The 26699-nt window shown below is 38.7% G+C and overlaps 2 protein-coding genes across 3 annotated transcripts in view; one reads left to right on the forward strand and one right to left on the reverse strand.

The window, feature by feature from the left end:
* CERT1 (ceramide transporter 1) overlaps positions 1–20707 on the forward strand; it is an 81584-nt gene extending 60877 nt beyond the window's left edge. The window contains exons 8-18 of one of the 2 annotated variants that reach the window (XM_035553588.2): positions 2439–2531; positions 3929–4015; positions 4907–4999; positions 5575–5652; positions 9717–9812; positions 10360–10492; positions 11337–11407; positions 13675–13803; positions 14583–14712; positions 16144–16280; positions 17415–20707. In XM_035553588.2, the coding sequence (XP_035409481.1) occupies positions 2439–2531; positions 3929–4015; positions 4907–4999; positions 5575–5652; positions 9717–9812; positions 10360–10492; positions 11337–11407; positions 13675–13803; positions 14583–14712; positions 16144–16271 (1038 nt within the window). In that variant the 3' untranslated portion in view covers positions 16272–16280; positions 17415–20707. The remainder of the gene's footprint in view (positions 1–2438; positions 2532–3928; positions 4016–4906; positions 5000–5574; positions 5653–9716; positions 9813–10359; positions 10493–11336; positions 11408–13674; positions 13804–14582; positions 14713–16143; positions 16281–17414) is intronic. The other variant, XM_035553590.2, reaches the window with a different exon arrangement.
* A 4110-nt stretch (positions 20708–24817) lies between these two features.
* On the reverse strand, positions 24818–26137 carry MED18 (mediator complex subunit 18). The gene is made up of 2 exons (XM_035553549.2): positions 25957–26137; positions 24818–25746 (listed from the first exon to the last, which is right to left on the reverse strand). The coding sequence occupies exons 1-2, from the start codon at positions 26027–26029 to the stop codon at positions 25193–25195; spliced, it is 627 nt and encodes a 208-aa protein (XP_035409442.1). The 5' UTR covers positions 26030–26137; the 3' UTR covers positions 24818–25192.
* Between the last annotated feature and the right edge of the window lie 562 nt (positions 26138–26699).

Raw genomic sequence — 26699 nt, forward strand, 5'->3', positions numbered from 1 at the left:
CCTAGTAGCAGTGACTTGACATCTACGCCATTCACAAGAATTTAAATACAGCAGTTACAACTCTACTAACATTATCTATTCCGCTTACGTTGTGGGGCTGCTTTTAGCTTTTCATCACGTTGCTTTAGTGGCTCAACATAGGGCTGTAAAAGGCTTTTGTATAACTTTGGATCTGAGCAAAAAGCATTGGTGCTGTCATGTGATAAACAGATGTAGGCAGAGAAGGGTGGTGATCTTTGTCCTGTTGGTTTTCTTGGGAGATGCCTACACTGTTCTGAGAAGGAAGTAAATATTATGAGATGATAAAGTTCAATCTATGTTCTCAGAGAGATTTGGAAAGGTAAATTATCTAAAGTTGGGCAGCTCCTTTACGTTTGTTCTAGCTGGGAAGGTTTTAGAGCTGTTCTAAGTCTGTTCAGAAGAGCAGCTACAAGAGTTGAAAGGGATAGTCAAGTTTGTCCTTTGTGTGTCAACTCCGTAGGCTCTGCTTGGTATAGGTTTGTTGCATGAAGAACAGGATCTGTGTCAGTGGCTAAAAGCAATGTTTTTTATGAGCAGTGTAGTGCTGTTGTAATCCAGCTCTCTTCTTCCCTCTCTAACCTCACTCCACTTGTTTCCAGACTGCACTTTACTTGACAGAAAAAAGGCAAACATGATTAGTGAGAGTTCTCCTACCTCACAAAACTATACAGCCTCCATGTTGTAGAAGGCCATCTTAGCCTAAAGATGCATGGCAAACGTATGTACGCTGAACTTGAGGCCAACATATTTAAAAATTATAAGTTTTAAAATATTTCCAAATGTTTAATCCCTAGCATTGGATCCATTGCTTTAGTCACAATAATATCCTTGTGATTATGCTTTTCTTATTCTGACTACAGGAAACGTTTTTCTGTTCTTGTTTCCCTTGGTCTTACTAATTGATGTTAAATGTGCAAGCTGTCTTCTGAACGCTAAATTTTACCTAAAAAAAAAATAACATATTTGGTTTTTTTACATTTGACAATTGTAACTTAATTACATTTTCCAGAAATTTAATAACACCAGTAATTTTTCTGCTGTGCAATCAAACAATTTCACAAGTTTGTTTTATTTAATCTTGTTACCAGGAGAAGATGGAGTGAAGAACAGTCTCTTGACACTTTTGAGTTATCGTAAATTCACAGATTCAATTCAAAGATTGAAGCACAAAAAATATGAAATTTTGGCTTTCTAGGGGTTGGGGGGGAAGCTGGGTATTTTAGTATTTTATTTCTCATTTAAAGAGTTCTGGTGAGACATGTATGCTTTCTGTCAATGACTTACACGAGTCATGCTTTCTGTATCTTCAGGATTCTACAGGTACTTTCAAAATAGGTAAACTTCCAAAGTTTTGTGAAATGTTGTTAGTAGTTGTTGCCTGTTGTTGAAAGTTTCTAGAAGGGAAAAGCCTACAATCATAGATAAAGGTAATACTGATTTCATCCAAGTGCTGCTTTTTTCTTAAAGTTTTCCCATGGAAAACTCTACTATGTTTACAACACATCAAAAACTACTGCTTTCCTTTTCAAGCGTCTCTTTAGAAACAGGAAAATATGTCATTCATAGAGAATGTAACTACCAAATTCCCAGTTGGCAAACTCAGCCTGTCAGTCTTGATTAAGTTTTCTGCTGAGTCTTTAAAGTTCCAGTTGGGTTGCTGAATACTTGCACTCATATCTGCAACTAGCATTATGTGGTGTCCAGCTGTCACCTAGACTGTTAACACTTTCTTCTATGTGAAAGTGATTTTGAAAGGGGACAGAGTAGCATCTTATGTAAGAAAGCTGAATTGCAAGTATTTCAGAAGTGTTCATAGCTTTTTTCACTAGGAATATCTGGCAGTATGCAGAATTTGCAGAGGAAATACCAGGCTGATTCCAGCATTACTACTACTTAGTTCAAAATACACAGTGACATAGACATCACTAGTGGCTCTAGTATAGTCATACACCTATTATGAGAGAATGATGTTGAGCTGTTAGTCTCTGCATGGAGTTACTGAAATTACTCACAAAGATCCTATGCCAGCTAATTACAGATACAAGCTTACATGCTGTGACTCACTAGTATCTTGCAACGCTCAACAAGTTAGCTTTTTACCAGTTTTACTCTTCACCTTTTGTTGTCATTGCCCAAGCATCTATGCTGAGGGGGTTATATAAACCGTAAGTCAGGTACCAGCTCTGGCCCTCAAAGAGCTATGACAAAAAGTATCCTCAAGGTAGCCAACTTCCCAAGCTTTATATTATATGTGGATATTTATGGACACACACAATGCATACACGTGAATAAAACGAGAAAATAGCTTTGCAACCTTTACTTGGAAAAAAGCTACACTGATCATTCTAAGTATTGGGTTATGTACTGTTGTCAGCCAGTTCATACATGCTGCATCAAATGATCGTGTAATTTTGCAGGAGACAGAGAAAAGGAGAAGAGCAGAAGAAGCATACAAAAATGCTATGACAGAACTGAAGAAAAAGTCCCACTTCGGAGGGCCTGACTATGAGGTACAAATTCCACTTAAGATTTCTAAAAATGCCAGAGGTTTTGAATATTGGCTTGTTTCTCGGAGGAGTGTATATGTAAATCAAGCTGTTTGGCTTGCGCAAGAGTGTTCATGCCATTTCAGTTTTTCCAACTTGCAATCTGAAAACCAGATTAATCTCAATTATTAATTTTTTAGAATGCAAGTTGGTCTTCACCTCAGGTTTCCTTATTCTGCTGTTGTCTAGAGCAACTCATTTACCAGTATTTCTGGTGATTTTTGATTATTTTTCATACATTTGATTCTGTTCTTATGCAGTAGTTTTGTACTTGTCCTTTGTAATGGGTCAGCTGTGTAGGTATGTAACGTGCATATGAAAACCCTAACTTCAGAGGCAATCCTAGAATCTCAAGTTCAAATTCAATTGTTTTTTAACTTATCACTGCAAGTTTAAATGTGATCATAAGTTCAGTGATTTTAGGCTCTATTTCAGCTGTTAAATTGCATATTTCAACAGTTCCTTCCTCAGGTATTTAGTCAAATTCTACAATGTTTAAAACACCCTCTAAAGAATAATATAAGCTAATGCACCTATGATGCAGTTTGCGTAATCTTTAAGAAATTGAACCCTTCATGATCATTACTCAAACACTTTTTTCTATGAAAAAATCATAGCCTGAGTAATAGTAGCAATATGTTGAGGTATTTAAAAGGTATTTGCATGTAAGTTTTCTGCTGACTGTAAAAGAAAAAGATGGAGGAAGTAGGGCTTCGTCTACCTGGTTACCACCACTGCTGCTTCTCTCAGATATCCCTACTGCAGTGTTTTGAAATTTGCTAGACAATTTGTTTAACAATGCAATAACAGCAGTAAACTTAGCTTTCTTAAATTACCATTTTATTTATTTAGACCTGAGTTTTTAATACATGACTCAACTCTACCTGCTGCTTTGTTAAACTGTTGTTTCCAGGAATTATCAGGCAAGTGATTCCCCGTATTGTATCCTGTTTAATTAGCACACACCTGAAATCTGCTCAAGGCATTGGAATATTCAGAAGTAGATTGACTGCACAATTACATTAATATGCTCATTTTCTGACACACACAGTAAACATTAAGAGATATATGTTAATTAAAACCTGTGTGATGTCTAAGTGTATTGACACCTGCTCAATTTCCTGTCTTTTCCTTGTTTATATAGCTACCTCTTAAATTATAGTTAAAGGGAATAACTTCCTTTAACAAGCACATTTTTCAGATGAATTGAAATCTAAAAATATTGGTGAAAATATTGAAGTCTATGGAAGAATTTAATTGTCAGTTGTATGCATAATATAAATATGTATTTCTAATATTAAACTAAAATGGAACTCTCATATCTCCAAAGTTCTAAACTAGTTTTGTTTCTTATGCCCTAGGAGGGTCCTAATAGTCTGATTAATGAAGAAGAGTTTTTTGATGCTGTTGAAGCTGCTCTCGATAGACAGGATAAAATGGAAGAACAGGTACTGATGCTTGAAAAATGTTTTAATGATGGGCACTTCATGGAAGACTTCTGTGACATAAACTCAGTCCTAGGGTACATCTCCTGAAACGTTAGATTTTTATATTGACTCTTTTAAGTGGAATTCAGTTCTTAGTGTTTGTACAACACAACTAGTGTTGTCTAACACTACTTTTTAGAAAATGAGTTCGCAGCTTACATAGAAAAGGACAGTGTAAATATTAACCTAACTGAATATCTGTGGTTTCTAGTTCTTAAGTATATTGCTTCTGTACAAAACTTGCCTTTGTATGTAACTGATGCCTGTTCAAATGAGAATACCAACCACTGTAGCTGTTTCTCAAAACCAAATTACTGCTCTAAAGTTCTTTTGGCAGTAGAAGTAGCAAGGATCAAAAAGGGTTAGGGTGCATGGCATGAAGTATGTAGAGTATAAGAATATGTAGTAGGATATAAAATGAGAGAGCGTAACAAAGTATCGTATCCTTTGTCTTACAAGTGTCTAGGCTTATGAAAGTAATGAACGCAGTGACTAGGTTAAGAAGTATTAGACTTCTCAATGAACATATAGTACCCAAAAGAGTTTACCTGTGTTGCTGTCTCTTAGCCAAGAGTATAAGTTTTGAGTGATTGTTGTCCACATTGATGCGACATCCTTAATGCTGCCAATCAATTTTTCTTAATCGAGGAACACACCTGGAAGTATAGATGAAATGAATTAATACTTCATTCACCTAAAAGAGAATCAGGATTACAACTTAACGCCTGTCAGGGATACCATTAGTTCATGTTTTAATGTGGTAGCCACTATATAGACTGAGGATGACTCACTCTGTTTAGTAGTTCACCCAGTAGCAACTGACTACCAATAATTAAACCTATTTTGTTGCAGTCTCAAAGTGAAAAGGTCAGATTACACTGGCCAACATCCTTACCTTCTGGAGATGCTTATTCTGCTGTGGGGACTCATCGATTTGTCCAAAAGGTAAGATCTTTCCCATGATTTTCTCAGAACAATGGGCTGACTTTCCATGTTTCTATGTAATTTGTATTGGCAGGTGAGATTGATTTTTATAGGTGTTTCTAGTAACTTTTAATGATTTACTCATTTTCAATTGAAGCAGCTGGAATTGTAGAAGGACTGTTTTCTCTCTTGGCTCAACAAATACTAATTTGAGTGTTTATTTAGAATACTCTTGACTTGTATCAAGATTGCCAGAGATATTAAAGAGAAAAAAAACAATTTGCTAACCTCAGTTTTTAAGATTCCTTCACCAAAATTAATTGAATTGATTAAAATAAAGTTTTTTTTTTTTAAAAAAAGTTTCTTATATCTTGATCTGTTGACTTTTTTAGTGTTACTGGAAACACTACATTCCTCAGTGCCTTACTGGGAGTATAATACATAATAGGTGCATGAAATCAGCATTTGCTGCTGTGCTTGCTGCTTATGGTGCTTTTGTTTTCCTTTTCATTATCTTGTGCTTGCAAGTTGGTACTGAATGCTCTGTTGTGCCTTTGTTCTGATTACTTGGTTTTTTCTTTGTCTGTCTCTGGTAGCCCTATAGTCGCTCTTCCTCCATGTCTTCCATTGATCTAGTCAGTGCCTCTGATGATGTTCACAGATTCAGCGCACAGGTACTGTATTAATGTGTAGAGCGGGGGTTGCATATCTTTGCTGTATTTCATCCTCTTCTCTAGAACCTAGTTTTTTTGTTACATAAATCACTGCTTGCTTCAAACTAGTACATTGAGACAAACAAAGGACTTCTCTATTAGAATACTAAATGGTTGTCTTTTTACATTCTGCTTGCATGCATATCACTCCCGCAGAGGCCTAAATCTTGTGGAATTTTTGGATTGGTTTCAGTAGCTTTAAATAAAAATGCATACACCTTAAATTCTGCATTTTTGATTATTGTAAAAGTAGGATAACACCTGTTTTGTGTGGGATGGAGATGGTCTTTGCTTTGAATTGATGTTCGTGTTTTTAAATCAGATTTAATTTTGCCTTTAACATTTGTCACTCTTAATGACATTAAGATACTAACTATTAAGGTTCAGTACTATCATTTTCTCCGTCTAGTAAAAACATCTGAAAGGTTATAAAGTGTGTTGTTAAAGATTGTGGATATGATTTTTTTATTGAATAGTTTCAATATATTCACTGATCCTTTGGAAAGTAAGTCTGATTTCCTGTATATGCAAATGTAGTTATATACACCAGTAATGCACAAAAGTATTTTAGGTGCTTGCTGTGACAATCATAGTTTGAAGTTGAATTAATTAGGTGATGTCACACGTTTGCTCTGTAGTCTCAAAATTTTGTTCAAACATGGCACGCAAGCCATTAGTTTCCTTCTGCTGTGGTCCATGTCTTACTGAGAGTCAGAGACAGACTTTCTTCTGTGATACGTTGTTTTGTCTTTTTTTGGATATCATTTACTAACACTGCAAACAAGCTGCTTTTTCAAATAGAAGGAACGGATTTTCTTTTGATTAACAGAGCCTGGAATCATACCACCTGCAGGCATTACTGCCATCTTTGTGAGCAAAACCCTAGCACTTACACTTACACAACACAGACTGAAAGCCTAACACTTGCCTTGACCTATTGCAGTCAGTTAATTGTTAAATTTTGACTTATTGTGAGGGGAAAAAGTATACACGTTGTATTACACAGCATTGATAGACTCACCTACTGGTAGTCCAAGTCAAGTTAGTATGTTAAGTTTGTTTGAAAGGAGGGGGCAAATCAAGTAATAGAAAGCAAATTTGAGTCCAGAAGTAGAAATTGGTTGTCTGTCAGGCTGTGCGTACGTCACCTGCTCAGTACAAGGAAAACTTATAATCACTAAAGAATGCAGGCCTTTTCATTTTTGCGTCTTTTATGCCAGTGATAGCATTTGCGCTTCTATATGGTAATCTGAGCTCTGAGTATTAGAGCTCTGGTGTGGCTGAAAATTTAACCATTTAAAAACAAACCTGAGCTTGACCATGTCCTTATCACAATGAAGCAGATTGAGATTAAAGATCGTGGCCAAATGGACTGGAATATGGTGGCAAGGCCTTGCTCTTCTCAACTGCTGCATGGATTATACGAAGTAGAAGTTACCACTCAGTGCCTTAAAATGTGGTTTTGAGTTAACTGACTCACTGCAGAAAGGATGATCTTGTTAGTTTATAAATTCTTTTCCACCGTTACCCCAATATATTTTTCCTAGAACAAATTTCTACCAGACTAAGAAATCAGTCTACCTGCTCTGGAGCTTCACTACTGATGAACAGGCAGGTAAAAGACATCTGAAAGCATGAAGAGAAAACAGTATGCTATCTTTTGGTGACAACCTGCCTTGGACCTTTTAAAAATAAAATTGGCCTCCATTCCCTGGCAGGGGATTTGGCTTTTGGAAAGGCAAGCTAACATCTTGATTCTGAATAAATGTGACTTGCTTCTAGACCTCATTCATACCAAGGGAATTTTGGTGTCAGGAAAAGGTCAAGTAGAAACTTGCAGCTTTGTTTTTAAAATTGAGACCTTTCAACATATATTCTGATGGGAGCTGTTTCTTCACTGTGCTTTCAGAAAGACATTGAGTTGTTACTGCCAGCTGAGTGGGAGGCTGTAGGCTTAAAATTCTGCAGGTGTTTTGCAGATCACTTTGTTTTAAAGGACTATCAGTTTTTAAAATAGATTTAGCTGTTGATGGCCTTTTAAGTGAAGAACTGCCCACTTAATTTTCAGCCTAAGGCTGCATGGCATAGAGGATAGACGTGTTTTTGCAGACCATTTCTGTAGCCTGCCAAGAGGTATTATTATCCCGGGGGTAATAATATGACCTCTCCCATGTCAAAGAAGCTGTGAATATTAACTCTGCCTAATACAGTACCTAAAATAGATGCAGGTTTACAGACAACAGCCTGCAGGTAGATCATAGATAGTTTGGATAGGTAATGTGTACAAGACAGTTGTAGGCACTGCAGTTCCTCGGTCAAGCAGAAGCAATTGCTTGCTAGTGAAAAACAGCTCTGCTCTGCAAGTTGCAGCAGTGATACCTCTGTGTCCCTTAATTTAAAGGGCAGCTGTCTGAAAGATGGATGGTGAGGTTTTCTGTCTGAAAGTGTGACCTAGAGCTATTGAATTGAATATTTAAATAGTCCACATTCTGTTATTTGACTTGGATAGTACTGTCATTGTGTCACTAGAGGAAAAAAGTTTTCTAGGAAACTTGTTAGTAACTGTCAGGAAAAGATGACTAGTCTAAAAGCAGAAATACAGATCTTGCTGGTTTTTTTTAGTTCATTATAACTCAGAAAAAAAAAACCTCAAGAACTGGACTGATAAATTGTGTTTCTGTAGATAAGTGTGCGGCTAAACTGAAGTAGAACTTCCAATAGATTTTATTTTGATGTTATACTTGGAGGACTTTGACTTGATTCAATTACCTTTTTTTTCTTCCTGGTCTTAAGTGTATTGCCTAAAAAATACATTTTATAACAGAATTACTGTTTAATTTAAAAGTAAAAACATATTTCAATTCTATATCATACCAGAAAAAGACAAAGTATTCTTTAATTTTGCTTTCTACATGTTGTACTACTTGATCAAGTAATGCGTTTCCTTTAAAAAAAACGAACATACATTTCTAGTAATTCAGGAAAACAGTGTCAATCACATGGTATTACTTGCTGTGTTAAGTTTTAGTAGTCACCTACTGTTCAGGTGAAAATTTAGTAAATGGTTTACAGAATTTGTAAACATTACACAGCAGTGTATACCTGATTTTTGCCTCTATTTTTGTTTGAGTGTGAGTGGAATTTGGAAAAAAAGGAAAAAGGAAAAGAGAAAAGAAAAGGAAAAGAAAAAAGGAAAAATTATAAAATAAGATTACAGATACATAATAAAAACACAAGTAAAAATGCATTTTCTGTCCCACCACCCATTTTCATGCACATCATATAAAATAAAATAATGACATGTTCACATAGCTGTATTAAAATTATCAAATATCTGGCCTTTAAGAAAAGCACATAACTAAGTAATTTTAAATGAGATTTTTATAATAGAGGAGTCTGCATCTTAATTTGTTGTAAGACTGTGAGCATTTCTGTCTTTTTTTCTAGTTTGCTATTGTGCAAAGCTGTCAATGAAACAGAATAGGCAAGTTTTGCTCATGACTGTTTCCTTCACTGCTGTTCCGATATGACTTTTAATAAGCGCTCAGTTTTTTAGAGCTAATCTGTATTCCTGTATTGGGTTTGCCTGTGTCAACCACAGCTGTCTGCCCCTACTTCCCTTCCCCTGTCTTTGTTCAGCCTTTTAAATGTTCTTTATTGGTTATTGGGCTTCAAGTCTTACAGTGCATTGTAATTCTGTTTAGAGATACCTCGACCAATTTTCTGAATGCCGAATTGAAACAGTCTTATGGTAGAAGTATAGTGAGTTTTGGCAGTTTAGAGGTACAAAGGGAAGATGGGAAGTACCCATAAAGAGTGAAGTCATAATTGGAATCAAGGTTTTGGCATTTGTTTCTGAAGTCTAGACGTATCTGTTCTCGATGTTTATTGATAGAGAGCTCTGTTGTCCTAGTTCAGCTCCTGCACAGGATTTGAAGTAATGACTTGTGGCTTCCAGTACTGTACTGTTGCCTGTCCAAGAAGATGAAAGAAATAATTTAAAAATGTATGCTTTTTCTTTAAAGGTGGAAGAGATGGTACAAAACCATATGACTTACTCCTTACAAGATGTAGGAGGAGATGCCAATTGGCAGCTAGTGGTTGAAGAAGGAGAAATGAAGGTAAATATTTTCTTTTTTGCCTAATTAGTATGACAGATATTTTTATTCTTTTTGAATACTACCTCTCAGTGAGTTATGCTGTTAAAACTTCTGAGGATAGCATTGTTTAAGCTAGGACTGGAGTCCACAAGAGCTGCAGCTTCCTATGTAACTCTAAAGAATAGCTTTGTCTTTATGGATACATTCATTCCCTCCTACTTAAAACTTGTTATTAAATGACATGTAATTTCAATGTATAAGAATGTTATTTGGTAGCAAGCTACTGTCAGCTGTTCTACTGTGCTTATGGGGATCCTTGTATGTAGTGATAATGCAGCTTAATCCATTTTGTAGTAGAGATTCTCAGAATAATGATACTTTAATGTGTGCTTTAATGCTAAGAACATCTTCATTAGTCATTACCAGAGAAAACTGTTATGACAAATTATTCGTGCATTAGTGTTCCAGGAAGTTTTTTTAAAAATGAACTGGTATTCATGTTTTAATTGTTTAAAACTTCAATTTTGATATTTCTGTTGTGTGTGTCATCCTTTGTATTTGGCCATAGGTATACAGAAGAGAGGTGGAAGAGAATGGAATAGTTTTAGATCCCTTGAAGGCAACGCATGCAGTTAAAGGGGTAACAGGACATGAAGTTTGCCACTACTTCTGGAATGTCGATGTTCGCAATGACTGGGAAAGTAAGGAATCGTTTCTGAAGTCTTGCATGTTTATCAGCAATCATGGAATTACAGAATATCCAAAACTAGAAGGGACTCACAAGGATCATAAAGTCCAACTCCTGTCTCCACAAAGGACTACATAAAAATTAAAAGATATTTCTGCAAGCATTGTCCAAATGCTTCTTACACTCCAGCAGCCTTGGTGCTGTGACCTATTCTTTGGGGAGCCTATTCCAGTGCCTGACCACCCTCTTGGTGATGAACCTTTTCCTAATACCCAACCTGACCCTCCCCTGCTGCAGCTTCATACAATTCCCATGGCTTCAGTCGCTGGGGGGAGATCATGGGCTCCCCATTATGGGTAAGCTGTAGGCTGCCATCAGGTCACACCCCTGTCTCCCCTTCTCTAGGCTGAACAAACAAAGTGACTTCATCCGCTTCTTGCATGTCTTCCCCTCTAGACCCTTCACCATCTTTGTAGCTTTTCTTTGGACACTCTGTAATAGTTTTATGCCCTTCTTATATTGTGGTGCCCAAAACAGCACACAGTGCTCGAGGTGAGGCTGCACCAGCACAGAACAGAGTGGGACAATCATTTCCTTTAACTGGCTAGCAATGTGGTGTTTGATGCACCCCAGGGTACAGCTGGCCTTTTTGTCTGCCAGGGCACACTGCTGGCTCATGTTCAACTTGCACCAGGTCTCTTTCTGTGGGGCTGTTCTCCAGCCTCTTGTTTCCCAGTCTGTTTGTTGCCCCATAGACTTATGTGCAAGCCTAAGTCAGCATATCAGCAAGCATATTGTTTATAACATTGACCTAATATCAGTGCTTGTTTACTGATGGATTTCTTTCCTTTTTGTAGCAACGATTGAAAATTTTCACGTAGTGGAAAATTTAGCTGATAATGCAATCATCATTTACCAGACACATAAGGTAAGACTAACCCTCCACCGGTATATGTACCTTACCAACACAGTTTTGGGCACATGTGCTCTAATCCATTTAAAAATGCTTAACTAAACGTACTGCTCAGAAAACAGTTCAGAACAAGTTGTTTGTGAAACTGCGACTTTGTCAACTTTTTGAACGTGGCTTGATAGCATAAGTGGTTGTGCGTGTTTATGATATAGCGTGAAATAACATATTAAGATTGATTTTAATCTCCAGTAATATAACCTTCAGCAAGACAAGGGTCATATAAAGCAAACTGAAGCAAAAAATCAACACCGACTTCAGACAGGAAACTTGTACCACTGTATCATGTGCTTTTTTCCAATATTGCAAGCTACTGTTGACCACAATTACTTGGCATATGTATTTGCGTTATAAAGTGGTGTAATTGCTGGTATAATATTTGTTCGTATGACTTGATTATGATTCTTTTCTTCCCCAAAGAGTTCTGGTGCAACTTCACTAAAAATGTAATTTGAATTGCAATCCAGCAATTGTAGCCTAACGGGTTCCAAAAAAGGAAAATGGTAACTAAGAGTACAGGTTAATCTCTAATCTTGCATGATTCCAAGTGTTAGTATACTCAGAAATTTGAGCAAGTATTTTTCTGAGATAATTTTACCAGAAATGCTATTACCTTAAAACAACCTTAAAAGAAGACTTGGTTTTGAATATGGCAGTTTTGTGATCTGTGTAGTGTTGTGGTAAAAACTAGGCGTTTTTAATTCTACCAAGTGTCAGGAAAAGGGCTTCCATATAGCTTCATATTTTATCAGATACTTTTGATTCTGAACTTTTCTATTAGAGAATGTCAGTTTACCCTATCTGTCTTGCTAAAGTAATTGCACTTAAAATACTGTATTTTTTTTATTTTCTCTGCCCTTCCATGCTTCTGGAGGCCTAGCTAACTGTAGATGCATCTGTTTATACTTAACCAGTGTAGTTAATAGTGTAGTTTGTACCTTACAAGTATTAACTAAAATGTGAACCTGAGGTTGAGAGAACAGGAAAGGAACTGCCTCTTCCTGTTTGTCTATGAGAAGTATTGCAGCTCGGCTCTTTGCCGAAGGCCTTAAACTTTTTTACTCAAGTGCAGCAGTGTAACCTGATATGTATCCGTACAACAGCTATGCTTTTTCTGTTTCAGTTTTGAAAATTGCATGAAATTATTAGCATAGAATTTAACAAAATTATAGACTTTTTTGGTTTGGAGGTGACCTTTAAAGATCACCCACCTCCAGCCCCTACCCCCCTACCCTGGGCAGGGACACCTTCCACTAGCTCTGATTGCTCAAAGCCCATCTAGCCTGGCCTTGAACACCTCCACAAACTTGTCATCCACAACTTGTCTGGGCAACCTGTTCCAGTGCCTCACCACTCTTATAGTGAACAATTTCTTCCTTATATCTAACATAAAAGTAGTCTTTTAGTTGAAAAACTTTCTCTTGTCCTATCTCTACACACCCTTGTAAAAAGTTTCTCCACCTTTCTTAAAAACCCTCTTTAAGTACCGAAGGCTCCCCAGAGCCTTCTCTTCTTTAGGCTGATCACCCCTCAGCCTGTCTTAATAAGAGAGGTGCTCCAGCCCTCTGATAAACCTCATGGCCCTCCTCTGGACTTGTTCTAACAGCTCCATGTTGTTCTTGTGCTGGGGGCCCAAGATGAACTCAGTGAGTTGGTCTCACAAGAGCAGAGTAGAGGGGGAGAATCACCTCCCTCGACGTGCTGGCCACACTTCTTATGATGCAGCCCAGGATACGGTTGGCTTTCTGGGCTGCAAGTGTGCACTGCTGTCTCATGTCCAATTTTTCGTCTACCTGTATCCCCAAGAACTTTTCCACAGGGCTGCTCTCAATCCATTCTCCGCTCAGCCTGTATTGGTGTTTGGGATTGGCCTGACTCAGGGCCAGGACCTTGCATGTGGCCTTGTTGAACCTCATGAGGTTCGCACGGGCCCACCTCTCAAGCCTGCCCTGGTCCCGCTGGATGGCATCCCTTCTCTCCAGCATGTTGACCACACCACACAGCTTGGTGTCGTCGGCAAACTTGCTGAGGGTGCAGTCGAACCCAATGTCTGTCATTAATAAAGGTATTAAACAGTACTGGTCCCAGTACTTGATGAAACTTTTTTTTTTTTAACTTAAATAACATGTCTGATCTTGTTTGTCTTAATTCTTTTTTCCTCTGTCTAAAGATTAAAAAAAAGTACTTGCCCAATTGTTAAAAGCTTATCGGTTGTCTCTCTGCAGAGGGTGTGGCCGGCTTCTCAAAGGGATGTGCTATATTTGTCTGCCATCAGAAAGATACCAGCATTCAGTGAAAATGATCCTGAGACATGGATTGTATGCAACTTTTCTGTGGAACATGATAGTGCTCCTGTAAGTACTATTTTCATTCTGTCAGGTTCTGCTTTTAAGTTACCGCTTTTCTCTTACGTGGTGATGGTGTCGCAATAGAAGTGTGAAGTAGGTTGCGGGTCAGAGTAATCATGCAAAATACAGGTTATTTTAAAACTCAGTGAAACAATGACCTGGGTGTTCCAAGCCAAAAGCTATCTTGCCTTAACAGTTGGCAGATCTAAGGTGTTGCAGAAGATTGAAAACAAAACTTTTGGAGATATGAAGACTGTTTAAAAAATTAAGACTTTATATTGAATCAAATCAATAACTTTTCTGTGTTGTCATATGTGAAAACAGGTTTGTATAACTTTAGATATAGGATCTCTTAAATTTCCAGTGTACACAGTTCTGCCAAAGAATAGGCAGTGAATACTTTCTTTGGAGTGTTTCTGTGCTGATGCCTATGCCATTGCCTGTTTATAAGGGAAAAGTTACTCATGTCTGTAAATGCAGATACATTATCCTTTAACTGCTTCCCTACTTGTTTGTTACAATAATTAATAATTGAAGTAATTAATTTCTAATATGTATGAAGCAAACAAATCAGATTCAGGCATTTCAGTTTAACCCTTTCTTTTAACTAACCATGTACCTTTGATTTTATTTGCATTCCTGTTAATCATATACTAGAATGCATGCTCTCTAAAACACAGCTTCTTGACTGTCTTAGACTTTATAGAAAATTAAAATGTTACAGTCAAGCATGTGGAAATAAACTTAGTTTGAAGCTTATGAATGTTTTATTTTCTTTTCGGTAGCTGAACAATCGCTGTGTCCGTGCCAAAATAAATATTGCTATGATTTGTCAGACATTAGTAAGCCCACCAGAGGGGAACAAGGAAATAAGCAGAGACAATATCTTATGCAAGATTACATATGTAGCTAATGGTAAGTCTATATTTCTTTCCAGTGTGACATTTATGATATATGCTTATTATTATTATAAAATATTGGTTTTAATAATATAAATGTTTAGAAAGATTAAAAATATAATTATAAAATACAGTTACTCAGCTATCAGGAAAAAAAAGTTGATGTGGTTTTCTGTTAAACATACAGGACAATATTTGTGGTATTCATGTTCAAAAAGATCTGAATTTGTGTTACATCAATCAGTGGCATTCATCATGTGGCATTCTGGGAGGAACAAATTAGTGTGTAGCATAAGTACAGAAATTTTGGTGGAGGGGGGGGGGGAAGAAGTGTCTGCAACTGTGATGCTTTGCAGTAGCTCTTAGTTTCAGCAATAGTAAATTTTTTTATTCATGTATTGCTGTCAATTTTTTCCCCCAGTTCATCTTGTTAGGCTGAAAAGCTGTAGGTAGTAAAGATACAGTTCTTACCCACAGTGTTAAGAAGGTACAAATATATTTTGTATGAGGATGTTTGCAAGCCTTATGATCTACTCTACATTTTTTTTACGTTTTTAACTGATAGAATCCTTGGTATTGACTTAAATTATCAAAGCCAAGCTGTATTGTTACTGTACCCAGTATTTAGAAGTGTGTTATAATATTGGAACCACATAGCTATTAGCTTGTCTCCTGCAGCTACAAAACACTTTAAGAGTATCTCACATGCGTATTATTTTTAACCACCTATTACATGGCTTACTAAGGAACCAAACTCTGGAAAATGAGTTCTATAGATCTTTGACATGTAGGAGTGATGTGACTCGTACTAAGTCCTGTGTAAATGCTGTTATATAATGCTAACCTCTGGGGTTATAAAGCTACTTTGTTTTCTGTTTCAAAAGTTTCCCAATTATTTAAAAATATATATTTTCAGTGACAAATTCTGAACTATGATTATATAGGAAGTGGCAGCTTCTTCTGCAAAATTCTTGAGCAATGAATTTAAACATATTTCAAAGCCTCTCATATTTTAAAGCCTCTCAAAAATAATTTATAAGACATTGGCTATGTAGCAATTTTGCAGACAGATGCAGCAGTAACTGAGAAGTTAACACTAATTTCTGTTGTATTTGAAATAAGAAGTAACTTGAATCTTCCTTTTCTGTTGTTGTTGGTGTTTTTTTTTTTTGAAGTACTTAGAAAATATCACCTTCCATTTGGGCATTTCTGAAAGACTCACAATAACTTATTTTAATGTTTTCTAAGTAGTGGCATCATAGACCTGGGCTGAAGTTGAATACTGTGAGGAGGAAGTGCTACAGTACAAGCTGTAAGGGCCTAAAAAATTATGATTATTCACTGTTACTATTTCAGAAGGAATTGCAAGAATACGAACTTACATCTGCATTTCTAGCTTTTAGAGGATTTACTGTATTTCAGTGCCTTTCTTCCTGTTTACTTGTAGTGAATCCTGGAGGATGGGCACCAGCATCAGTGTTACGAGCAGTGGCAAAACGAGAATATCCCAAGTTCCTGAAGCGTTTTACATCATATGTGCAAGAGAAAACAGCAGGAAAGCCTATTTTATTCTAGTACTAGCAGGTATATATTCTCTTTTAATTTCTTGATTCACTGCTTTAAATATTTAGGGCCAACAGAAATATGTAATCTAGAAATGTTTTATCATAATTAGCATGAATTCAATGTTTATTATGAATTAGCATGAATTCAATGTTTATTATTAACCAATGTATGCAATATGCTTCTTAAAACATTCATGTGTTATTCACGTGGAAAAATAATACTTCATAACTTATGTAGCCATTATTTTTTTTAGACCTACTACCTCTTGCAAATTTTCATATGCATGTCTATAGTGGTGTTCTCAATTGTCACAGATGTTTTGTACATGTTTTGAATACATACTGAACTATCTCTAAAGCCTCATTAGGTTTTGATATCTATATCAGGTGGCCAAATACCATTAGAATTAGAATTCCTACTATGAAGGTCAAGGTATTCTTTTATATTGACAGAATAGTTTTGATCTGGGTTTTTTATTAACAATGGAAACTTTCTGACAGACCAATGTCAACCACTAGAATATTTTAAAGGTTGTGACCTAAGTTTTCAGTCTTTCTGGTAAACCTGAAAAAGAGAAGCAATTTACAGATGCCTTCTGAAGTTAGTGGACGTATTTTTATGGTATATGCCATTGGGCTAATCTAAAATGATTTTAACATTTAATTGATGTGACATTAGGAAAGGATTTCCCAATCACTTGAGGCTCAGTCTGTCAGACATAAGCATTTGTGCAAAGTAAGGCTTTGATTTGCTTAATTCTTGTTAGTGCGTAGACTGTAAGCCATAGAATTACAGCTGCACAGTAGTGTTTGGTAGCTCTAGTATTAGAGCGAGATCTGAAAGCAAGCTTATCACTTTTCTGTGCATGACACAGGCTGCCTCTATTTTTAGGCTCTATTTGTTATGCCAGATTTCAAGTCTTCGTCATCTGATCCTTCTGTAACAGGTAGCCCTGTAATATCTGATTCACGTTTTTAATTGTGTATTATTAGAGATAGTGTAGGTGAACCATTAAAAATACGGCTGTCACAAGCCAACAGTTGGAATGTGATCATAGCAGTGCGAATACTATTTAAGGGCTTAACAATTTCTTGTTTTCCTATTAATGTTTGAAATTTACAGTGCTATATTTTTGTCATTGCTTGTCTGCAGTGATCAGAACAAGACTGGGTGAGCATTCCACGTTGGAGAAGTGACCATGCAAAGAGCACTCCATGCTGGAACGAAGGATCTACAGTCTTCTTATGGCCCAAATCCTAGGCTTTGTATACTGAAGTGAAGAAATGTTGCGACACCGTGAAGCTGAATATTTAACACTAGCTCTTTCCTGCTAACTTTTCTTGCTGAATCAGTGTGTAATTATAAATACATGTATTGATAACATGTATATGGCTCTATTTTCATTTGCTTGCTTTGGACGAGGAAGAACATACAACTTTGAATCACCAACGTGGGTTACTGCTTTTATTTTAAGCAACTGGCAGAATTTTGTTGTCAGCCTTCCCCAGATACTTGCATAGTTTTTGTGCATGTCTAAAAAGCACAAATGCACATATAGCATACTGTATGTGCTTTATATGCATAAAAATCTGTGGTATTTTGGGGCAGGGGGGTAGAGGGAGGAGTTCAGTAAAGCCTAGGTGAATTACTGGCAGGTTTTGTTTTGCTTTGTATAATCATAGTTCATTGCTGCTGGTTTCTATAATGAATCATCTTGTTACATAAAATGTCAGTTAATAACTGAGGGCTGTCAATATCCTTATGACTTTGCCTTTTCTATTGTCTTACTCTTATGAAGATCTTTGGCTCTGAAGGAGTAAGAGTGTGAAAAGCTTTATTTTTTTCCAGATATCTTTATATTTCTATTGTATTTTTTAGTTATGTAATATGTGCTACAGAATTTTTGTTATTAAACATGACCCAGAAATTTCTGGAAAGATTCTATGTGAGAGGGCAAGAGACTGCCCAAAAGCTAGAAGACATCTGTCCATGCTATATGTGGACTGCTTTCTTGCATGATATCTAGGGGGCTTTTCTGAAGCTGTGAGAAGGTACACTATAATATTTATTGAAGTAATTTGGACTACATAGGACAACATTCCCAGTCTAGAATGAGGATTAATACATTATTTTCAAATCCTGCATGTGTTTTCCTCACCTTAATAAAGCCATGCTATGAGGCTCATGTAGAAAGTGAGTTGTGTTGATACTTGCCACTTGATCAAAAACCCGTCAGAGCTATGAGGATGCATAGTTCTTATTGGAAAGTTCCCTTTAGTTGCTGTGAGAATTTACATGTCAGATATTTGCCTGCCTTTGATTCTGGAGATGCTCATTGGGAGAGGACTCTGGCAGACTGGTTTTTGCTTTGAGACATGTTATCCGTGTCCTGTAGTTGGAAATTATTCAGAGACTGCTGGGTGTTTCACTGACCTCTGTCTTTCAAGGAAAAAGTTTGATATATTTTTTCAAAAGGAAGTGAAAGTCTTATTTGATATATTATGGTAGGTGCCTGAAAATAACTATAAAATAGTAACTTAATGAAGATTTGGTGAATGATTAAATGTGATCAGTACAGTATTGGAAAAAACTTTCATCTGTTCATTTTCTCTTTAGAGATAAAATCATACCTAACACATGATTACACATGCACAGAGATTTCATGCTCCATAACTCTCCCTTTTTTATTTGCCTTTCTCTAAAGGTGTGCATGGAATATGCCTTATTACAGAATTATTCTGTTAATTTGAATATGTAGAAAAGTGCCTATATGGTAATGCTAGTAAGGCAAATAAGACAAAAATTTGTACATGTTTACTATATCACCAGTGAACATTTTATATAGTGATGATAAAAAAATAATTCTTATACCTCAAACATACTTCATCTTTTTACAATCAACTAAACAATGGTTCATTCACCATAGCCACTGATGGGAACTTCAAAAAAGGAAAAAAATCCAGAATATGAAGAGTTTAATTCCTTATTTGCCTTTTCTGGTAATAGTTGTTGAACACAGGCAAGTAACTGTTTCTTAATTTAATTGGATAGCTTTATTTTACAAAGGTATGGAAGTTTACAAAGCAGTATATAAATCTTTTATTATTAGTTGCATTTGCACTAAATGTGATGTACTTTTGCGATTTATTCTGTAAATAAAATTACACTACAGATACTCTTTGTAAGAAATACACTTTCTTTTTAGATAAAGGCACTGGTACTTCACTACAGCTAGCCCTGCCCAATCAGTATTGTAAGAAGGCTTCCTAAAAAGCTACGGAAGTACTTGCAAGATTGAAACATAGGTATTAATTGACCTCTTAAAAAAAAAAAAAAAAAAAAAGGCAGCTTTCTGTAGGCCTCTCAGATTGTCTGTGTTTTAAGTAACCATTAGATCCTTTCTTGAGGAAAAATCTGAAGGATTTTTATGGTTTTATAAAATTTCCCCTTTCTCCTGAACCCAACTGTTCTTCCAGACACTGCCACATATATGTGCGCTCTTGAGTTCACTGTTAATGGATCTGTAGCATTTATACAGCTATGATTTCCTTTGCAGAAGAAGCCCCTAACTCTAGAAGGGATGTTTCTTGAACCAATTTCTGCTGCTGAAAATGCAGCAGTCTTCTCCATTAAATATTGTTTTCTGAATATATCTTTTGGGAGAATTTTGTTGTTGCTGAACTAGATCTGAAGGAAATTACTTGATGAAACCGTTAAGGGGAATGAGGATGAGCAATAGCCGTTGTTATCATGTCTGAGAACCAGAACATCTTACTTGGAGAAATTTATCTGTGAAAAATGTGATACATTTTGGGAGGTGGAGGGAATTACCTTGTACTTAATTGGGCTGAGCTGGCATATCTGAAGTTGTGCAGATTCTCTTGATTCTCTTTAATCAGATTGTCCACCTGTATTTTTGTCAAGTTGTACAGATAACACTGTATTTGAATTGCCACTGTTCATCTACAGACTCAAAACATGAATCATATTTTTGAGTACTTTGAGTGTGTAGAGTGTAACTGTTATATAATAGCTTTATAATCCTAATGATAAGTTTTAAAAATTAAAAGTTGGCTCTTCCATGTTACAATCACAAATTTAAAACCAGTATTTAAAAGTGAAAAGTATTAAAAAAATTATGAAGAAAAACCCTGGTTTGTAGTTATTTTTAACTTTTCAGTGGTCTAAGGAAACTTACTTAAAATGTTTTACATTGTAACCAACTTTTAGATTGTGTATGAAGTTGTATACCATACTACAATGTATGTACAAATTTAACAGAAAGTAGCTTGCTTGTATTATTACTGAGGTTACTGAAATGAAAATTTGAATGCCACATTAGCTGTTTATATATGAAAATCTCATTCTGTACTATCATATCAGAAGCATGTTAAAAAATGTTCCTGTACAGTATAGTTTTAATATAGAGTACTTCCAAAGTTGTATTTAAGCTTTTGTGTTTGTTTATACAGAACTAACAACATTATGAAAGCTTCCCTGTCAAGAATGGAGATCCAGGACTGAGAAATGCCAGAGGATAAACTTGTTTTTTTCTAATGTATGAAGAATTTTTAAGAACTGAGAATAACTTCTGCAGAGCAAGCTTTTTTAATATCAGGAATAACTGATTCCATAGTAGATCAATAATCCTGCCAGTATTGGTTATGCAGGAATTTCTACTTCTTACATAGTTACCAGTAAAGTTTGCAAAATGAGAGAAACAGCTTAGACAAATAGAAGGCAAATTACTTGCATGACAGGAAAAAAAAAAAAAAAAAAAGGTAAACTTTAGCTCTGCAGCATCAGGCAACAACTGTAGAGTCCTTAGGCAAGCCCTGCCATTGAATGCAGCTGTTTTAGCTGGAAAAAATGAAATCTTTTCCCATGCAACCCTGCAGTCTTCCCCTTTTTTTTAAAAAAAAAAAAAAAAAAGTTACATTCTTGGTCACATAAGTTCTGCATGTAATTTAAAAACACATGCTTTCCAGTATGGAGAAGCTGAGCACTTCTGTAGTCAAGGTACTGATGTGAGTAATTACAATATAATTTGACCATGAATTATAGAATTGCTCAAAGACCCATCCAAGCCAGCCTTGAACGCTCCTAGGGCTGGGGCATCCACATCTTCTATGGGCAACCTGTGCCAGTGTCTCAGCCTCACCTCCGAGTAAAGAATTTCCACCTTGTATCTAATTTAGTTTAAAGCCATTCCCCCTTGTCCTATCACTGCACTCCCTGACAAAGAGTCCCTCCCCAGCTTTCCTGTAGGCCCCCTTCAGGTACTGGAAGGCCACCATAAGGTCTCCCCAGAGCCTTCTCTTTTCCAGGCTGAACAGTCCCAACTCCCTCAGCATGTCCTCATAGGAGAGGTGCTCCAGCCCCTCGATCGTCTTCATGGCCCTTCTCTGGACTTGTTCTAATATTTCCATGTCCTTCTTGTGCTGGGGCCCTAGAGCTGAATGCAGCACTCCGGGTGGGGTCTCACAAGAGCGGAGGGGGAGAATCACCTCCCTCGCCCTGCTGGCCATGCTTCTTTTGGTGCAGCCCAGGGTATGGTTGGCTTTCTGGGCTGTGAGTGCACATGTGGAGCTTCTCATCAACCAGCACACCCAGGTCCTCCTCAGGGCTGCTCTCAATCCATTCTTCTCCGAGCCTGTATTGGAGCTTGGAATGGCCCTGGCTCAGATGCAGGACCTTGCGCTTGGCCTTGTTGAACCTCATAAGGTTCACACAGGCCCACCTCTCAGGCCTGCCCAGGTCCCTCGGGATGGCATCCCTTCACTCCAGTGTGTCAATGGCACCACTCAGCCTGGTGTCATCAGCAAACTCACTGAGAGTGCACTCAATCCCACTGTCCTTGTCACCAATAAATATGTTAAACAGCACCGGTCCCAGGCGCAGACCCCTGAGGAACACCACTCATCTCCCACCTGGGTACTGAGCCCTTGACTGCACCTCTTTGACTGTGACCATCCGCCCAATTCCTCACCCACTGTGTGGTCCATCCCTCAAATCCATAAATACCAATCACTGGTTAAGGTTATGCCATGAAATTTACTGGTGTTTATAATTAAGATCATTATCTTTAGTCTTCAGCTATAAAAAAAAAAAATCATAGGATAAAAGCATATTCCGTTAGATAAAGGGAAGGGCTACACTTTTTGAGTATTATGTGCCTGACTATGTCAAATTTTCTTGAGCTGTAACCATTGATGCAGTAAGGTTTTTCCTCTGCACACCTGCCTCTTCTAAGAATAGACTACAGCTGGAACAAGGAAGGGTGGTAGTATGGATTGCTGCAGTTTTCAAGGTTCAAACTAATTTTCTTAAAGAGAACTTTTTAAAAGATTTGAGGGGGGAACTTTAGACAACAATGGGTCCAACTATCGTGTGGTCTAAGCCTCGCTTTAATAATTAGGACATTTCCATTCAGCAGCCTACTCTTGTTTGATCAGGTCTGTCAGACCTTCGAGGTGGGATTTTACTTTCTGTCACTGTAACTGAAAAGCCTTTTCCCCCTTACAAAAACAAACAAAAAACAAAACAAAGCAACAGCAACAAACAAACAACAGCATTTAAATGTGCATAGTTTCTGGGTATTGTTTTGAGATGAAAATTAAAGAGCAGAGAAGACTGTGAGGTGACTGTATACTGAAGGCTAGTTTCTATCACCACACTCCTTGTTTTTAATGCCTCTGTTGAGCGCCTGGGGTCTGCATTAACTCCATAATTCTGTTGCTGTTTTGAGCCTTTAAAGACATAATTGTGGATCGTCAATAGAACAAGCATGTACAGTAAGTCTTCAGTAATTTATTTGCCCCTCCGCATGCTAATTGACCAAGTTTTTTTCTGAGTGAGTTTCTTTCAGATGCTACGGGAAGGGTCTAGACACTTGTCACTTTCTGTCTTTATGTATACTTACAAGTAAGTATCCTTGGAAAACCTACCATATGATGCTCAAGAATTCTGATCTATTGAGTTTCTCTCTAAAATTTTGTGTGCTGAGACAGGCCATGGATCTTGGAAATCTGTGGCAAGTGATTCCTAGCTAGTGTAACACTGGTTGGACATGACAACAGCCCTGAAGAATCTCACCACATGGGGTGGGATTGCAACTGAGTCATGGAACAACCCGGTGAGTTCAGCTTCCTGGCACAGCCAGAGCCCTGGAATTACCCCTCAGCCCCTGGGAAGTCACATGCGACAACAATACGCTAAAAAAAAATTTAAAAATGCAGACTCAAAACCCCAGGATAGTGTGCTGTCCGATGAGTGTCAGTCATGTGTGAGTCAGAGGTGAACAAAGTAATTGTAGGTGTGCCCGTACCCTCCAGAACATACTTTGAGTCTGAGTGTTTTGAGTCTAGCAAGGTCACACAGGTCATCGCATTGTTTGCATCCTCTTTTGAAAATCATCGTTATGAATTCAGCATAATAGCATTCTTTAGCCAGTGCTAAGATACTCAGTTATTCTCATGTCTCCTTATGTAGAGCATGCACTCATTGAGCACGTTACTCTTTATCTTGATCATGTCCTTGTGTTGAAAATTTTAGTTGTTAACTTACTCATTCCAATACTGCCCCAAAGCTGAACACAGCACTCCAGGTCAGGTCTCATGAGAGTAGAGCAGAGGGGGACAATCCCCTCCCTCGACCTGCTGGCCATGCTGCTTTTGGTGCAGCCCAGGATACAGTTGGCTTTCTGAGCTGCAAGTGCACGTGGCTGGCTCATGTTGAGTTTCTCATCAATCAGCACCCCCAGGTGCTTGTCACCAACAAGGATGTTAAGCAGTGCCGGTCCCAATACTGACCCCTGAGGAACACCACTCATCTCCCACCTGGACGTTGAGCCCTTGACTGCATCTCTGAGTGTGACCATCCAGCCAATTCTGAGTTGTCCATCCATCAAACCTGTGTCTCTCCAATTTGGAGACAAGGATGTCACATGGGACAGTATCAAATGCTTTGCACAGGTCCAGACATGACAGTCTTGTTGGTTTTAATTTTAAATATTACCTGTCAGATGAGAGGAATCTTAATACTAAAAATGTACTTGCTGCTCATTAACTGGGACTGTCACACTCAACTTCAGTGAAGTAGATGGAATAGCACTTAACAGATTTTTAAAAACCTCTTGTGGTTGTAATATTGGTAAATTGTTTTCTAATTCTAGCTTTTGTAATATCAGAAACAGGTTCGTTATAAAGTATTCTTTGTCACAGCTGTTTCTGTTACATACACTCTGTCTTATTAATTTATCATAAACAGGTATACTCTTGCTCTTTTATGCTGTGCACAGTTCCTGGTTTTATGCTTGTTATAAACACCTCTTGCATTAAAGGCTATCAGTTTCATGTATTATTTAGAAGTGTTAATAGGTGGTATACAAGAATAGTACTTTAAAAACAAAACAAAACTGCACTGAGGTGCAAACAAAGGTTTGTGAATTCAACTAAGTTTGATGGATTACTAGGCATTGTGCTTTCTAACAAGTATTTTCCCAACAAGCGGGGGGACGTTACCAATCCTAGTATTTAATGATGTTTTGAATGGCATTGTTTTTCTAGAAGCATCTCATTTTATTCAAAGAAACACAGAATCACAGAATTGTAGGGGTTGGAAGGGACCTCCAGAGATGATTGGGTCCAACCCCCCTGCCAAAGCAGGTTCACTGAAGCAGGTAAATCACATCCTTTTTTTCACAATCCGCAAATGCGGGAAAAAATAATTAGTACCTGCAACTAACAAAACATTGCTATGTAGTCCTTTATTCCCCTCTCCATGTTTTGATTTCAAAGGTATTTCAAATCTTTCAAATCTTTCAATCTTTTCAATCTTTCAAATTCTCAATAGTTTGATTGAAAGGTGTTTTATAAAAACAGCCCTGAAGAACCCTGGTGAAGGCAATGCTTAGCTGCCCAGCTTTTCAATCACATTAACCTTTTAGGGTCAATTTTCTCCAGATGCACCAGAGGCTTTAGCTGCTCTGCAAAGTTCCTCATGTCATCGGAGACTACATCCTGTCCAGCTGGAGCTACCACATTAAGCTCCACAAGGTAGGAGAGGGAGAGCGGCTCAATGTTATCCGTGTTGCCCGGCATCAAGATGCGAAAGATCTTGTAGACCACGATCTTCATGATGCCCTTGCGGAACATGTGCCCTTTGGCCACGAACTCGTGGTCCATGCGGAAGCCCATCTCCACCAGGAAGTCCGTCAGGTTGTCCGACGTGGCAATGTCCACGCAGTTGCGCACCAGCGCGTGCCGGTTCTTGTCCCCTATCTCCGGCTGGCCCAGGTAGCGCAGGTGCCAGGGCATGCCGCTCTTGTCGATGGAGCGCCGCGCCCGCAGCACGAAGGGGCTGGCCTGCTGCCCCTTCAGCAGGAACACCATCTCGTGGTCCAGGAAGGTCTCCGGCTCCATGTTGTCGCACAGGCCGCGCAGGCGGTGCAGCAGGCTCTCCAGGCTCTGGTCCAGGACGCTGCCTGGGGCGGGCAGAGACACAACGGCCATTGCCCACACCCCACAGACACCATACACCCCAAACACCCCCCAAACAGACACCCCATACACCCCAAACACCTCACACACACCCCAAACACCCCCCCAAACACCCCCCCAAACACACCCCAAACATCCCACACAGACACCCCTCGGGCCAGGAGTCTCCTCCCCGCCGGGCCCCGCTGCCCTACCCTGCAGCAGGTACTCCATCATGTTGATGGTGCCGCCCGTCACGGGCATCATGGTAACGGGGGGCGCCTCCATCTTGCGGCCGTCGGCTGCCCAGGCGGCGGCGGCGGGAGGGAGGGAGGGAAGAAGGAAGGGAAGGAGGCAGGGAAGGAGCGGCGGCAGCACCACCCCGCGGCCCGGCGGGGGCCTGCAGGCAGCGGGGAGTCGAGCCCCGAGCCCCCGCCGCCCCATGGTCCCGCACCGCCCCTCAGCGCCCGGCCCCGCCGGCCATGGGAGGCGGGTGAAGGGAAGGAGGTGGCGGAGGGGCGGAGGAGGCGCAGCACGGAGCGTCCTCAGGGTGCTGAGGGCTCCGGCGGCCGGCCGGGCAGCTGTGAGCCGGGCGGATCCCTGCTGGTTGTGCCCCACGCTCTCAGGAGCAATGCAAAACCTCCGAGCATAAAACCAGCAGTGCCCTCGGCTGGGCGAGCTCAGCCCAAGTAGGTGAGAACAAGTGGCTCCCCCAAAAACAGGGCGTCCCCAAATTCCCTCACTGGCTGTGAATAGGCAGCACCCTGGAGCTGCCGAGCTGCACGGCCTCCAAGAGGAGGCCCTGAACAGCACCCTCATAACTGCACCTCTGTACCTTGAAAGTATCTTAAAGTGAGCTTTTCTTTCTGCCCTCGTTAAAGATAGGATGCAGCAGACCCAAAAGGCACTTGGTCAGGCAGACGGAGGCGATGGAGAGAAATACAGATAGAAATAGAAG

Source organism: Cygnus atratus, chromosome Z (genome assembly GCF_013377495.2).
Source record: "Cygnus atratus isolate AKBS03 ecotype Queensland, Australia chromosome Z, CAtr_DNAZoo_HiC_assembly, whole genome shotgun sequence".
NCBI classification, from domain to species: Eukaryota; Metazoa; Chordata; class Aves; order Anseriformes; family Anatidae; genus Cygnus; species Cygnus atratus.